The sequence below is a fragment of the Rhagoletis pomonella genome, unplaced genomic scaffold, assembly GCF_013731165.1.
Source record: "Rhagoletis pomonella isolate Grant_MI unplaced genomic scaffold, Rhpom_1.0 Rhpom_scaffold_00002, whole genome shotgun sequence".
Lineage (NCBI taxonomy): Eukaryota > Metazoa > Arthropoda > Insecta > Diptera > Tephritidae > Rhagoletis > Rhagoletis pomonella.
Window position 1 is genome coordinate 55,073,839 of NW_023458556.1, and position 16,164 is coordinate 55,090,002.

The 16,164-nt window shown below is 34.1% G+C and overlaps 2 protein-coding genes across 2 annotated transcripts in view; one reads left to right on the forward strand and one right to left on the reverse strand.

Annotated features, from left to right (window-relative positions):
• LOC118733825 (probable ATP-dependent RNA helicase DDX52) overlaps window positions 1–4,340 on the forward strand; it is a 10,871-nt gene extending 6,531 nt beyond the window's left edge. The window contains exons 3-7 of the mRNA XM_036463408.1: window positions 30–263; window positions 316–827; window positions 2,966–3,299; window positions 3,362–3,672; window positions 3,736–4,340. Coding sequence (XP_036319301.1) covers window positions 30–263; window positions 316–827; window positions 2,966–3,299; window positions 3,362–3,672; window positions 3,736–4,024 — 1,680 coding nt within the window. The 3' untranslated portion in view covers window positions 4,025–4,340. The remainder of the gene's footprint in view (window positions 1–29; window positions 264–315; window positions 828–2,965; window positions 3,300–3,361; window positions 3,673–3,735) is intronic.
• Window positions 4,341–4,393: 53 nt separating this feature from the next.
• The window catches only part of LOC118733826 (protein halfway), a 40,166-nt gene continuing 28,395 nt past the window's right edge, over window positions 4,394–16,164 (reverse strand). The window contains exons 2-7 of the mRNA XM_036463409.1: window positions 11,743–12,482; window positions 11,443–11,683; window positions 11,254–11,376; window positions 11,026–11,187; window positions 4,777–4,887; window positions 4,394–4,703 (exon numbers count right to left, since the gene is read on the reverse strand). Coding sequence (XP_036319302.1) covers window positions 4,422–4,703; window positions 4,777–4,887; window positions 11,026–11,187; window positions 11,254–11,376; window positions 11,443–11,683; window positions 11,743–12,482 — 1,659 coding nt within the window. The 3' untranslated portion in view covers window positions 4,394–4,421. The remainder of the gene's footprint in view (window positions 4,704–4,776; window positions 4,888–11,025; window positions 11,188–11,253; window positions 11,377–11,442; window positions 11,684–11,742; window positions 12,483–16,164) is intronic.

Sequence of the window (16,164 nt, forward strand, 5' to 3'; positions counted from 1 at the left end):
TTTTTTTTATAGACGTGGAAAATTTGCAGAAAATAAAGACAGCCACGGATTTGACAGAGTCGAGGACTATGCACCCCATAAATGATGGATCTATGAAAGTGTCGAATTTAAATGAGGATTCGGAAGACGAAAGCTTTGATTCTGAAGAGGAAGAGCATACCTTCAACTACATTGATGGAAACGACATATTCAAGGAAAAAACCAAAAAACCCAAAAAGGCAATAACGGCTGAGGAAAAAGAAGCAAACCTCAAAGAAGAGATGGTTAGCAAAATTTTTAAATTTTTTGTTTATTGATTGCAATTATAATTTACAGATTGCACTGCTTCGCAAGGAAAATTTAATAAAAGTGCGTGGAAAAAACATACCCCCACCTATGACCTCGTTTGAAGAATTGCTGAAGGAATATAATATGTCTGATCGTCTTTTACAAAATCTTGCTTCTGCTTCATATAGGTCTCCAACCCCCATTCAGATGCAGGCTATGCCCCTTCTGTTACAGGGTCGCAATGTGATGGCTTCTGCGCCTACTGGTTCCGGCAAAACCATCGCCTTTTTGGCGCCCTTAATCAATGATTTGCGCAAGCCAAGCAAAGTTGGCTTTCGTGCTGTTGTTTTGGCGCCTACACGTGAATTGGCGGCACAAATTTATAGGGAATGTGTGCAACTAGCACAACATACAGCTTTGAAAATTCACTTTCAGACTAAACAACCAAATAATAATTCTGCTGCGGGTCATAGCAATAAGAAGTATGACATACTGATATCAACACCAAATCGGGTACGTTTTCTGTTGGAGCAAGAGCCACCAGCGCTACAACTAGCAGGGTGAGTCCTTTTAACCAAAAATGTATTACCAAAAAATTTCCATTTGCAAAATCCAACATAATTTATATGTATGTATGTATGTACATATACAGAGGCAGTCAAAGCGGAGGAATGGTGTTTCGTTTTTATACCCTAGTGCACAAAGGTTTTATAACATTGTTCACATAGCGCTTGTTTGTAGCAGCCAAAACGAATCCAGATAGATATAGACAATTGTATATATAAATGATCAGAATGAAGAGAGAATTATGATTACATGTGTATATCTTGGTAACCGCTACACCAATTTTTCCCAAACTTGGCACAGTTGTTAGCCTTAGTACAACATATCAAACGGCTGAAAATTTTTAAATTCGGACAATAACCACGTCCACATCCCATATAACGGTAATTTAGAGAAATACGAAATCATCGATAAATCAGTAAATACAGAAGCTAATTTATTCAAAATTGATGTGTGCAATAATTCTTTAACAAAAAACACGTTTATGATAAAATTTTAGAAAATGGGCGTGGTACTGCCCACTTATGGCCAGGTATGCATATCTCGGTAACCGTTCGATCAATTTGTACCAAGCTTTGTACGATTATTTCGCTTATCAAATAAAAGCACAACGAGACAAATTATCGAAATCGCGCTAAAATTACTCCCACTTTTCATATAACGGTAAATTTCAGATATTCCTGAAACTTGGATATTTCGAAATTTAAGGACGCTAATTTACTCAAAATTGAAACCAAGACCAATCCCGTGAAAAGAAGTAACATTATAAAAGAATTTTGGAAAAGGAGCGTGATATGGCGCACATACATATAACTATATACGTTTATCGAAGATGTATGAAATAGGGATAAAACCACCCCTGCTTTTTTTTATAAAAGTCTAGCACATTACATAACCAAAACCACATAAATCCAAGTTTCAAAGTTCGTACAAAAATTATAAATTTCAACAAATTTTAACAGTTACACCCAAAAATTTTAAACTTTTTGCTCATAAAGTAAAAATTTCGAGACGATAGGAGATCGCGTTGATTTAAAAAAATTTTTTTTTGGCTGTCGGATCTAGGCTTTTTCTTCTATATAAAGGCACTATACTGAGATAAAACGTGAGAGAATTGAACCCCTACTTGGTTTCTTATATTTTTTAATAAATAATCTTTAATATGGACCACACTAAAAGCTCCTTTTCATATAAAAATTCGTACGTGTCCCACCCGTGACAAATATTGTCCCACCCGTGACAGGAATTTCGTATTTTTTTTTTTATAATAAAGCCTGCCTTTTGTTTGTACTTTTTCCTTTGTTTACATTCGTGGTTCTTTGTTTTATTATAGGACATCATGTTCACACAGAAAAATGAAATAAATTCGCAGTTTTCGTAAAATATATTTCCTCGCAAAAGCAGGTTTTTTTTTGTATCCGTGACAGAGGGAATAACTCAGATGTTTTTCATATAAAAGTAATCTGGCATTTTTATCGTATTTTGTAATAACTCAATTAGGTGTAACTTTATCAAAATGTCAGTCGTCAGTACTTTATACTTAAATTTAAACAAGAAAGAAGCATATTTAATAAAAAAATTACAAAAAAAATTTAGCTTGAAAAACGTTGTAAATATTAAAAACGAAACACCATTCATCCATTTTTGACCGCCACTGTATATCGATGGCCCTCTGTAATAACGACACCATTCAAAATGCAAAAATAAAATTATAGTTTAAAAAACTAAAACCTCGCTATTACAACTTCCTTTACTTTACTTTAAAAATTTTAGGCGCATCAATATTACATAGTTACATCCCGAGCTAATAAAAGCGAGGTGAAAAATAAGGACTTACTACTGTTAAGTGGCTGTGGTTTTAAAACACCATGCATAAGTGCTAATTGGAGTTGTTAAACTCGCCACTTCAACCAACTGTTAAGTAGCTCATATCTCTAATCCTTGTCTAATACTACTTACTGTAGTAATCCGAACTACTTACTTTAGTAAGTCATGGATTAGATCCTTAGATCCTTACAGGCATGAGCCACTTACCAGTAGTAAGGGATTTTATATTTTGAATTTGGAATTGTGTCGTTATTGCAGAGAACCATTGACATGTACTTATGGTTGTTTTACATACTTTTAATTAAAGAGTCGAATGGCTGGTTATCGACGAAGCCGATCGCTTAATGGAGGAGGGTATGAATAATTTTAAAGACCAGGTAGATGTCATTTTAGCGGCGTGTACGAATAAACGTAAAAAGCTGGCATTATTCAGTGCAACATACACTCCCTCCGTGGCCAAATGGGCTATAAAGAATCTTCCTAATTTAGCACGAATAATAATTGGTCAAGAAAACAGTGCAACGGATTCGGTGGAACAAGAGTTGCTCTTTGTTGGTTCTGAAAGTGGCAAATTGTTAGCTATGCGAGATATGGTGCGCAAAGGATTAAAACCTCCAGTTTTGGTCTTTGTACAAAGCAAAGTGAGTGAAGAAATTCAGTATACGAAAATAATAAATATATTAGATTGCAATACTGTTTTTAGGAGCGAGCAAAAGAGCTATTTCAAGAGCTACTTTATGATGGTATCAATGTTGATCTTATACATGCAGACCGTTCACAACAACAGCGTGATAATTGTGTACGAGCGTTTCGGGAAGGCCATATATGGGTTCTGATATGTACGGAATTAATGGGACGTGGTATTGATTTTAAAGGGGTTAATCTTGTAATAAACTATGATTTTCCGCCCTCTGTTATTTCCTATATTCACCGCATTGGCCGAACAGGTCGTGCAGGAAGGAATGGCAAAGCTATAACATTCTTCACCCAGAGTGATACTCCGAATCTAAAAAGGTAAGTATTTCACATGGTGTTTGTAAACAACAAAAGTGTATTCATTTATTTTCTTCATTAAAGCATTGCGAAACTCATAAAGGACTCCAATGGCAAAGTGCCTGATTTCATATTGGATATGAAAAAACCTCGGAAGTCAGAAAGGAAATGGCTAGCGGACCACGCTCCCAAGCGCGAGAGCATATCCACACTAATATCAAAGAACGCAGAAAATAACAAAGATAAAGACGCAAAAAGTGCCAAACCACCAGCAAAGAAACGTAAGGCCAACGCTGGTTCCGATGAACATGGGCTGAGAAAAAAGTCTAGAACGCCTTCAGTAGTCAAGCCGCCGCTGCGGAAAAGAAATTAAATAAAAAACAGTAAAACATGTTTGGTTTACAATAAAGTATAGAGTTTAAATTCATAATTTCAATATATATATTTTTTTAATACAAAAATTTGCCAGTATATGGACATAAATTTGTATGAAATATTTGTCATTAGTTTTGTCCTTTATTTTTTTACGAGGACAATAATACAATATTAATAGGCACTTTTTAATTGTTAATTTTGAAAGTTTACACAGCTAGTATAGGCACATTGATTTCGTAATGTTTTGTTACAAAACTAACTAGTCTAAAATAATAGTGGGTATAAATAAATGGTTGATGACCGTTTTAAAAATATATGTAATGATCCTTGCAATATGTATATACTAAATTGTATGTCTTTCTGGCTATTACTTTTCCTGCCATTGATTTCACGAATTAGGATTCGCATAGCCAATCACAAGGTAGTTTCGGCATTTTACTAGCCGGCCATGGCAAATATCCAGCTGTTTTGAATACCCAATAATCGTAAGATACTTTTGTGATTAAAGCTATCAACAAAATAACTTCAGTGGCAATCAAATAATAAATGTAATCGGTCCAGTCGTGTGGCGACTGGCAAAGCTTCATTTCGCGCAGCTCCATTACTCTTTGTGGTATATTGCGGCAGCGTATGTTATTGTAATCAGGGATATCACGGTTGTGCTCTAGCAGCCAGTACTACAATTGAGAGAAAAAAAAGTACTAAGATCGAAAAAATTTGATATGAAATAAGCATATTATACATATATACCTTTAACGTTTTAGCTGAATTGCAGTCGCAATTCAGTTCATTGCCACCGAGAAATATAATACGACCAACATCATGATTGTCCAAAACGTTACTCAAAAAGTACTCGGGTATCTGAAAAAAAATTATAAGTCGATTAAAGCTGTCTACGCGATAAAAAGTACTCATATGAAATTTAAAAATATTAGATACGAAAATAAAATACAGTGGTGTCCACATAATTAGGAACACTACTTCTTTATAAGTTTTGATCATTTATTATTTTATAAAAATATAGTTTATACTACGTTCAATTTGTATATGGGAGAAAGTGGGCAACACGTCAGCAAAAAAAAAATCGCAAAAATAACTCGAATTTCTAGCCGCTTGAAAACAATCCTTATCCTTACTAATATTATAAATCCGAAAGTGAGTTTGTTTGTTTATTACGCTTTCATGCTTTAACTACTCAACCGATCATCATGCAATTTTGTACTCTGGTGTTATTTAGCCCAACTTAAAATATAGGAGATTTAATCTCGATTGTAAAAGGGGGCGTGGCACCATCCATACAAACAAAATTGTTCATACTGTATATCGCAGGAAATATTTGTGATAGAGTACTGACACTTGGTATGGGGATATGTACACTTAGGTCTCCTTTTATGCGGTTTTTCAAACGATTTTTTCGCATTAGCGATTTTGCTTTTTTTGAGAGTTCTTATTACTTTTTTTCGGTGTGTAATTAATATGTCTTTCTATTCTTACATAATTCATGTATTTATTGTGGTATTTGTTTTTTTGTTTTTGGTTAAAATACAGATAAATTCCATTTATATGCCACTAGGCATTAAATGGCAAAAATTAAGTTCATTTCCACATGGTATTTTTTAAATGGCATACATTTTTTGTAATTTCAATGCCTAGTGGAAATTCGGCATAAGTGTTGAAGTGAAGAAATACATTTTTGTTTGCTTAATATTGTCTCACTGGATTTTTTTATGCGGTTTTTTAGAATGTTTTATATGGAGTATCCGAATTTATGCGGTTTTTGAAAATGCTGGAACGCATCCCCTGTTGTTTTTGTATGAAAGTAAAGAACTTTTTTATGCGGACTTTTTTATACGGCTTTCTGAGGAATTAGGTAATTGGAATATGTATCACAGTATGGGTGTCAGACTAAAAGGGTTTAACAAGGTTTTGGTTGTAAAATGTTTTGGAGAGCGTTGCCACCTGTTTTAAAAGTCGAATTTTAACTAATTATACTCAAATAAAAGTGTCAAACGTAAGAGTGTTTAGAAATGTTTAGCTTGAACATGTAGAAACTTCTGAGGTATTTGAAGAGGGTTGCCACCTGTTTAAAAAATAAATTCAATTTCAATTATATTATAATATACAATACAATATACATAGGTATTAGCCGAAAGTCTTGAAGTCTTTATTTCCAAGCTACATAAGTATCAAGGCACATAAATACAGGTAGAAGCCAAACGACGTTGCTTTCATGAGAACCAAACCTTTAAACTTCAACTTCTTTTTTCCTTTTTTTTCCTATATTTCGTTACGCTTTGAATGCCATATCGTTGTTTTTTGAATGTTCGTTAATAACAAATTTTAATTAACATTAACGTGCCTCAATGTCCTTGTTTTGCGTTAAACAATAGAAAGGAGCAGATTTCACAAATAACCGGGATGTACAGGAAAGGCACGTTTGATGCCAAGTGCTGTTCCTATGACCCGTATGCCGAAAAGTACCTCCAACAACACTGCCACTCATAAATGAAAAACAGAAAACAACATACAAGCTAACAAATCTTAACTAAAGAAAATATTTATTTTAAATGAAAATAAACTTCAAATTTACTTAAAAATGTCAACTAGTGAAATGTATTTTATTATTTTTCCTTGCACACGCTCATTTTTATTTGTACTCACGAAAACTTTGACTTTTGTAAGTTTGACGTCAAATTGGCTTCTGCCTGTTTTAATTGTACCATGCAAAAGTATAGCAGTTTTTCCACATATTTGAAAATTCAAATTCAACTTGAATTATAGGAATTAGGTAATTTTAATTTGAATGCATTTGTATGTATTACAAGACGAAAAAGGTTTAGGTTCAGAAATTAAAATTCAAACTATTCAATTATTTCAATGAAGTATTACAACGGGTAATGAAATGGTTTTAGAAGGGCTTAATTTCTAATCCCTTGTCCCCTTTTTTAATCTATATATGTATGTATATTTGAATTCGGGATACAAGTTAATTAAAAAAGCATCACAATAGGGAGGCTTAGTTTGAAAATAATTTGAATATGGTTAAAAAAATATTTAATCTCTCGTTTTTGGCATGGATTATGTATGTTGATGAAAATAATTACACCTAATGTAGCATTCTAGTATTATATTAAAATTGAATGGGCTATAAAACTGCATACCCAAAGTTTTTCTAGATTTTCTGGTAAAATATTTTGAATTTTTGATCTTGTACAAGGTTTGAAACTTTGAGTTGTATGGTTTACGTTGTCGCGATCACTTTATTAGAATTTTGGCTCAGCTTTTTCTTTTGGAAAATTGGAGGTTTTTTTTTCGGAATACCATGGCGCCTTGTCTTAACTCAACAATAAAAGAACTTTTTTTTTTTAATTGGGAGTGCATTTGGCATTCGTAGAGCTTTAAGTGAAAAATAACTAAATGTAAGAATTTCCATTTGTATTGTTGTTAGGGTTCGTGTTATTCGTATTCGCATTTGTGATCACATTTGTATTGGTGATCGTGCAGAAAGCAAGTATGTATTTATGGGTCGATTACGGATAGCAAAGCAACCACGGTTCGGTTGCCAGCTGGCAACGCAACTATCGTCAGTTGCTGTAGAGTTATCGATAATCGAAATTTGACAGTACGGCAACCAGCAAGGGGTTGTAAACAAGCAGTGCTAGTAAAATAAATAGTTTTAAATAAAAGTCTGCAATAATTCCAAGCTCAGTGAACTATTTTTTGAAGAGAGAGAACACCGCATGAACGCAGCTTCAATCAGGCGACATTTAAGGGATAATTCCAATCCTGGCGCTACTGATTGCACTGTAAGCAAAAGTTAATGCTTTGAAGGCTTTTCATTTATTATCTGTTTGTGTTCAGTTTCAAAGCATATTCCAAACTTCCAAAAGAAGCTGTAGCATGATGGTTAATACAAAGAGGGACGACTTTGTTCAACTTCAATACCTCCGCTCCTTAAAGCTTGCGTAGCTCTTCGATTTTTCCTGGGCAATCAACGACACAATGCAAAATTCAAAAAATAAAAACTGTTATTACTGTTAAGTGGTTTATGTCTCTAATCCTTGTCAAATCTTTTGTATTTACTTTAGCAATCCTTACTGCTTACTTTATTAAAGGATGGAAATGGATTAGAGACCGATAACTTTTCGGTGTCCAAACTAGTTTTATCGAATATTTTTGCGAAGAAGAGAAAATGTAAAAATAAACAAAAATGGACGCTAGCAAGGAAAAGAGGTATTTTTAATAAAATATTAAGTTTAAATATATTTAAATTCCGCCTATCAAGGCAATACCTTCAAAGAATACTCTGTATGGAAGAAAATAAACTGTTTTTTTTTCGCTCTCTTGTAAAATTTGAGTGCCGTAAGATAGGCGGTTTTGCAATTGAACGATGGGCGGTTTTGCAAAAACATCGACGTTATGTTTATATGTTAAGATACTTTAATACTGTCAACAAAAAAATTATCCAAAATCAACGGGCTTTTTCCGAATTTTCATACCTGCACATTGTTACACTAAAATTGTTTACACTAAAAATTAATAAACTACACAACGGCATAGCCAAAAAGTTTCTAAAAACTCTGACGTTTGCAAGCATTTTAAATCATATGAAATAGAAAATAAAAAAGTAAGTGCGCCTGGGCAACACTGGAGAAGTGAAACTTCCCTGCAGAAAATCTGACTAGCCTAGAACTAGGGTAGAACTAGACCTTTTGCAGACAGTACCAGGTCAATACCCAGGCAATGCTTTCAACTGTCCAGTTTTATACGGCGATGTCATTGGCGGTGGCAATTGTCACCTAATGCATTACTTTGTAACCAGTTTTTAACCGGTTCCATTTTGGACATTACATTTTTTTACAAGAAAACGTTTTTTTTCTTTTACAGATTCCGTTTTTGTTACATATTTTATTAAAAAAAAAAATATTGTAAGCTGCACGCAACAATTTAAATTCATTAAATTTGAAAACACATAACTGCCTCCACCGCCATTTGAACTCGCGACCAACGATGGTTGAGTAGGTCTTCTAGCGCTTTGTCAGACTGTCTCTAAAATTTACTGCAGGGTTACGTTACATATCGATAATAACATCCAACAAAATATCGATAACAAAACCGATAACAAAATCGATGACAAATTTCGATAGCAAAATTGATAATAATATTGGTAGAAAAATCGATTAGAAAATCAATAAAAATATTGATAACAAATTCGATAGAAATATCGATAACAAAATCAATAAATAATCGCTAACAAAATCGCTAAATAATCGATAAATAACCGATGAAAAAATTGATAACAAAATCGATGACAAGTTCGATAATAATTTCGATAGCAAAATCGATAACAATATTGATAGAAAAATCGATAACAAAATCGATAAAAATATCGATAACAAAATCGATAAATAATCGAAAACCAAATCGATAACAATATCGATAACAAAACCGATAAAAATATCGATTATTATATCCTTAAGTCCCGAGAATACCGAAAATCTTCAACATCCCAAAATAGTTCCCAGATTTAGTCTCTGTGCCTCTATCTATACTCTTGTCTCTATTACTACCTTTATTCTAATCTTTCTTCCTTTTTCTTCATATTTACTTTTATCGGTATCCTCATCCTCATCTTTTTCTTTATATTTATCTTTGTTTTTACTTTTATGTTTATCATTTCCTTCATATACATATTCCCCTTCACCTTTGCCCATATATAAGTAAAGTGTTTAAATTTACCTTGGTCTTCATTTTTGCCTTCTTCTTGGTCTATCCTTACGCATCTTTGTTTTTGGTTTTATTTTTACCTTTGCCTTTATCCTTTTCTTTATCTATGTACATACTCACCTTTCATTCCTGTATTGGTCTTTTTCTAAGTGCTATTCTTTAACCTTTTATTATGAAGTTTTTGTTAAATTAATATATGTACATCCAAGAAGCACTTGCTTCCGTCCCAACCATTTCCGTTGCACCATTTCCGTGGGCAATTTCCGTTGAATTTGCCAATTTACTCCCAACCAACCACCCGACGCTAAAGAAGTTTCACTTCAAAAAATGAAATTGTTCACAATTGTTGTTGGTTGAGATTTAAAATGAGAATGTGTGTGTGAGTTTGAGTTTGGAATTTTTAAATTTGTTATATTTTTATCACGGAATCTACCAAGGCACATTGAACAGGAAGTATCAGTAAAGCAGCTGATTTGATTTTTTTTTAATTATTTGGTCTCGAAAATGTCAAATATTTTGAATTTATTCTCACAAAATTCTAAATTGTTAAAATCTATTTGCATGTAAAACTTATTCCATACAAAACAAGCGATTGAATAGCACCTTTTGGAACGTTAGGCCAACTCAACAGCACAACCGCTTATTACCGGGCCTTGCAAAGACTGAATCAATGCTTCGAGAAGCAAACAAATTTAGTAAAAAAGAAAGTTGCAACAATTTTTATTTTTTTACCAATTTAAATTTTTACTTTTTTTGTTTCACATGGCACGCTTTGATTTAGAAGAAGAAAATCATAACAGGTTCTGACACTTTCGATACCAGAAGTAACAACAAAATACACGCAAATGTTGTTTTTGCTCTAATGCTACTACCTGTTTGATATGCCTTGGACAATTTTCCTTCTAAAAATTATTGTATCATGGAATCTACTATACTTTTATAAAAAACCAACGAAAAAAAAAAATGTATCACGTAAAACATTGTGAATATCGTCGGTGATACTGCAAAACGTTCTATGTCACGTTCTGGTGCTTAATTGATCTGTTATCTGTATCTGATCACTTCTGGAAATCGTTTATCTTCATCAGGCAAAGGCAGACAGTTTTGTCACTCATTTACTATGGTGTAACGATTTTCAGAAGCATTCCGGAGCAAGTAAGATACTAAATGTCAAGGGTACTAATAGACTTAGACCGTTTTGCAGTATCGCCGACGATATTGAGCGTACGTCAGCGATTACGTATCATATTTGCATTTGTTTCCAAAACTTACACTGCTAAGTGCGTTGTTCCGCAGGTAAAGCCTTTGAAAATGCTCCATGAAAGCTGTTCCCTCCAAATCATACATAGTAGATATTTTGTTGTCGTCCGCTACCAGATAAATCAGACTTTGATAAGTAGGATTTGTATGGAAGTGTTTGCCAATGCTCGTGATCTGCGGATACAAATTCGATAAATAATCTTTAACGGTAAAAATTAAAGTATCTGGTAAAATGTATACCTTATTGTTTGACACATTTAATGAGAATGTGTTTTCGGGTAGTTTTGGCGGTAGCTCAATAAGCCCAAGATTGGAGCAATCAACTTCAGATATAATTTTTGTTTTTGCCTCGGATTGATCACCCTAAGAATATGTATTGAGTTCAAAATATGTACATATGCCTTCATGAAAAATTTTGCTTGAGCGTACCGTCACAGTGGTGACCATGTGCTCCTTCTTGCAAGTGCAGTTGCCATAGCCAGGAATGCTGGGACAATCGGTATTTAGCGGGCGCCATTTGACCAGCTCTTTGATGGATATTAAATCAGTTGAGTTGAACCAACGAAAAGTAAAATTTTGCAAACAAAAAGAATTCTCCTGATTGACGAACATTAGCGAATCGCGAAAGATCGAATTGTAAATGTCGAAGCATAGCATGTTGTTGTTGCCACTGCAAGAAAAAAATACAAATCGAATTTTGATACACAATGCCGAACAATTTCTACATACCTTACATCTACCGTTATATTTTGATTCTGATTAAAGTTGGGTATACCCGTTAAATTATTCTTAGATATATCTAGCACCTTTAGGTTTGGCGGTATTAAACCACGCTGCGTGATTTCCGACAGATTATTATTGGACACATTCAGGCACTTGATTGATGAAAAACGAGAGAGGCCGCCAATCAACTTAGTGATATTACCATCGGTGATCGCCAGCGATTGTAGTGTTTGGTAGAGCGAGTTCGATAGATCCAACTCAGACAGTGTTACGTTGCGTATATGCAAGTTGGTCCAATTTGTGGTGTTGCTGCACGATGAGATCATGGACATGTGTGTTACGTTGCAGCAATACCACGATGTCGGTATGGTGGGATGTGGTCGACAATGGCAAGTGCCTAAATGTGTGTGAATATCGGTAGCCTGTTGATTCAAATTCGGCAAGGGTTTATCACATAGTTCCTCTTCAGCATAGAAACATTGCCGTCGATATTCTGGGATCTCGGGCTCATTTGGCGTAGCGCTAGTGGTGGTAGGCACAATTGGTCCATTAACTGGCAGCACATTTAGCGGTAGCACGGCTTGCGGCAGGGGTGGTTGATGTAATGCGGGCACGTTCGGTAGTGGCTCCTGGGGTAGTGCTACCGGTATCTCTTCGACAGGTATAGGTTGGGCATGGGGGAGAGCGTATAACGCCGGCCAGCGAATTTGGCATATAACCAAGAATATAAGTAGCGAGTGAGCTGGCTAAAAACAGAGTATACAATTAAGTAGATAGCGACACCAATATTATGTACGTATATGTAAACATAAAGAAGTTGTATGCCACCTTAAATTACAGTAAATATATACAATCCAAGTTATTGTAAATCAAAGTTACAAAATTTTAATGTAGCCTAATTAAAGTTGATCGAGAAAAACTTAGGCAAAATACTATTTTTTACCACTAAATTCCACATATATATAATGCTTAAACCTATGTCTTTTATCGCCTATTTGTAAAATTTGTATACATTCCTTGGAATTTTTTGTTAAAAGACCTCGAAAACATCAATTCATTGAATATTGTCTTATTTTAAGTTCAAAGCACTCGATTGATTTGCAAGTACTGTATCGGCGCTTAGTTATTTTTTTGGAGCTGTAATCGCTTAAGCGATTTTGGCCGAGTTCATTAAAGCAAGTCAGCCGTTTCTCTTCTGTGTCATCTGTAAATTCCAAGTGAAGCCAAGTTTTTCTCCATCTGGTATTTCTATATCAGAGGAGGCATTCCTTTGCTTCTTCGAACACCAACAAGTAACGCCTTGAACACTTTAAGGGCTGGATCGTTTGCGTTCATTCGTATGGCATGACTAAGTCAGCGGAGCGGTTGTAATACATATACAGCTCACCGTCCCATCGGCTGCCGTATTCCCAAGCGCCAACGCGCAAAACTCCGTACATATTACCTAGAATATTTCTCTTACAACACTCCAGGGATGGCCTTATCATAGGTTGGCATTGTCCAGAGAGGACTTTGCTTCGCAATTGGCTATTCAGTTCAAAGTACTTAGCACTTGTTGTCAAGTTTGGATTTCAAGGCTAACATTATCATCAGTTTGATGCTGTTTATCAAATGAATGAAGTTCCCTACTTTTTCCAAATTATAACCAAGGAATGAAACCGAAACCGTAACCGTTTAAAGCCGTTTCCTTTTTCAAAACCGTAACAGCTGATTTTAAAAACTGTCACTGCCACTGCCACTGCGCTATTCTATTTTGGGCTTTAATGCTGTCTCAGTTAGACGCGAATCGTAGTTCCCATTATCTTAGTGGACCGAAAACTTCTGAAATTATCCGTCCTCTGTTACTGGCCTTTGCCAATCAAAGACGCCAAGAACGAAACAAATTTATGCATTTAGATCCTAGCAAATGTGGTGGAATATGGTTATAAGTTTGTATAATTGATTCAGAAGGGTTTTAATTATAGAAATCAAAATTAATCACAATGCTTAAATTCGCCAAAAACAAACCTTGGAAGGTACATATTTACTTAATAAATAATTTTTTTTTTTGACAAACTTATTTTCATGTTTTTTTTATTCCAAAACCGAAACCGGAAGGAAACCAAAACCGAAACAAATTTTGAAACCGAAACCGGAACGTTATTTTCAATCGGTTTCATTCCTTGGTTTATACGACCGATCACAGGATGGTGTGGTCTAGGAATTTTTATAGAGAATGCGTTCATCCCAATAAAAAATTTCAAAATAACGGCACTCTGTAAATAGCAAATACAAATTTCAACAAATGTACCAGTCGCGTAATTTGGCTTAATTCAAAGCGAACATTTGAAAGCACACTTACATGTTGTGTGTGTAGCTGAGTGCGCAAAGATGCTTGCTACAATTAGTTGCGGCCAAAAGTGTCCAGGTTCAAATCTCATTAGGCAGAACATATATTTAATTTAAAATTTTTATTTTCGTTTTTTGTATGAAGTGCACAACGAAAAAAAAAGTTCTTTTAAAGGCAACAAGTTACGCAGCGGGAGTCAATTGTCACTTCCTAGGACAACTCCATGTTAAATGCGACAGTAGTGGGTGGTAGATTTGCGAGGTACCGGTATTCGACTCCCGAAAACTGGTGAATTCACTAGTTCTGTACTAGTACTTTCCGCTGCAGGGTGGTACTATTTTCTTCCATACATGTACATATGTACATGCGTACTCATAAATCCTACACCGAAAGAAAAGTCTCATGTAAAACTAACATTTCTGCATTATCAATTTTACATTTCGCCAAAAAATGTCATATTAACATTGAAAATGATCGAAACAACAGGTTTCACGTTTAATTGGTATGAAAACTGTTAAATCAACATTGGCATGTATTACGTTGTCATATCGATTTCTCATGTTAATATTACAGCAGAGAAAAGTCTCATGTAAATTTAACATTTCTGCTTTATCAATTTTACATACCGCCAAAAAATGTCATATTAACATTGAAAATGATCAAAACAATAGGTTTCACGTCAAATTGATATAAAAACTGTTAAATCAACAGTGGCATTTATTACATTGTCATATCAATTTCACATGTTAATGAGAGAAAAATGTCATATTAACATTGAAATTGATCAAAACAATAGGTTTCACGTCAAATTGATATGAAAACTGTTAAATCAACATTGGCATTTATTACATTGTCATATCAATTTCTCATGTTCATAAGAGAAAAATGTCATATTAACATTGAAAATGATCAAAACAATAGGTTTCACGTCAAATTGATATGAAAACTATTAAATCAACATTGGCAGTTATTAAATTGTCATATCAATTTCACATGTTAATGAGAGAAAAATGTCATATTAACATTGAAAATGGTCAAAACAATAGGTTTCACGTCAAATTGATATGAAAACTGTTAAATCCACATTTTTATATTATTCTCATATTAAAATGACAACAGCAGTTGACACTCATGTCATTGTGGAAGAATACAAGTGAGATATCTTAGGGTTGACAGATAGTTGACAGGGTGTTCAATATGGCGATGACAGTGTGAACAATATGGCAGCCAATATGGCATACAACACCGAATGGCCCGAAGTAGCCAAACTACGACCCGAATGAAACGCTTCGTGAAAATCCAGGGTTGCGAAGTGGTATTTTGTTGGAAAATATAAAAGCCAGGATTTTGTGCAGCGCCGAATTTTAACAAAAGAGGGTTTTGTGTTCTCAAGATGAACAGAAAAGGGTTGCTGTGCTGTTTCGTTTTAAGCTTATTTTAATCTTAAGGTATCTAATTAAATATTAAAAGGAGACAAAAATTAAAGCAAAAATTTAAAATATATGTACATATCTGAAAATTATAAATAAAATATATATTTTCACGAGAGACAAATTAAATAAAATGGGTTAACTTTAGGGGAAATATACTTATCAGATTGGGACAGATAGCGCTTTTACGTTATAAATAAAAATAATTCCAACTTAAATTTTATATAATTTTGGTAACGTATTTCTAAGCTGACCCTGAGATCTGTGAAATAATACATATTTATGTGCATATATTGTGTTGATTATGCTCTAAATCGCTAAATAATTCTTGCAGCAATCAGCACCATTGGAAAGTGAAGTGACAATAGGCTGGTTTTCTTTATACAGCCCGTTTTAAATTCGTATTATTGTTATAATAAATTACAATTATTGTTTGTTTCCATTTCGGTCAACCGCGCAAATTATTTGTTAAAAAAATGTCGTTTCAAAATAGCAATTTTGTTTACTTTTGAATAAGACTTTATCGAGTGCGCTATAAAGACAGGGGGATAAATGCTGTAAAGAAATATATGTTGAGTCCAATCGGTTTTTTGCTAATCCGGTTTTTGTGTAGGTATAAACAAGGTGTATTAAAAAAATAAATCTCCATGAAAAAATACCGTTATTTTC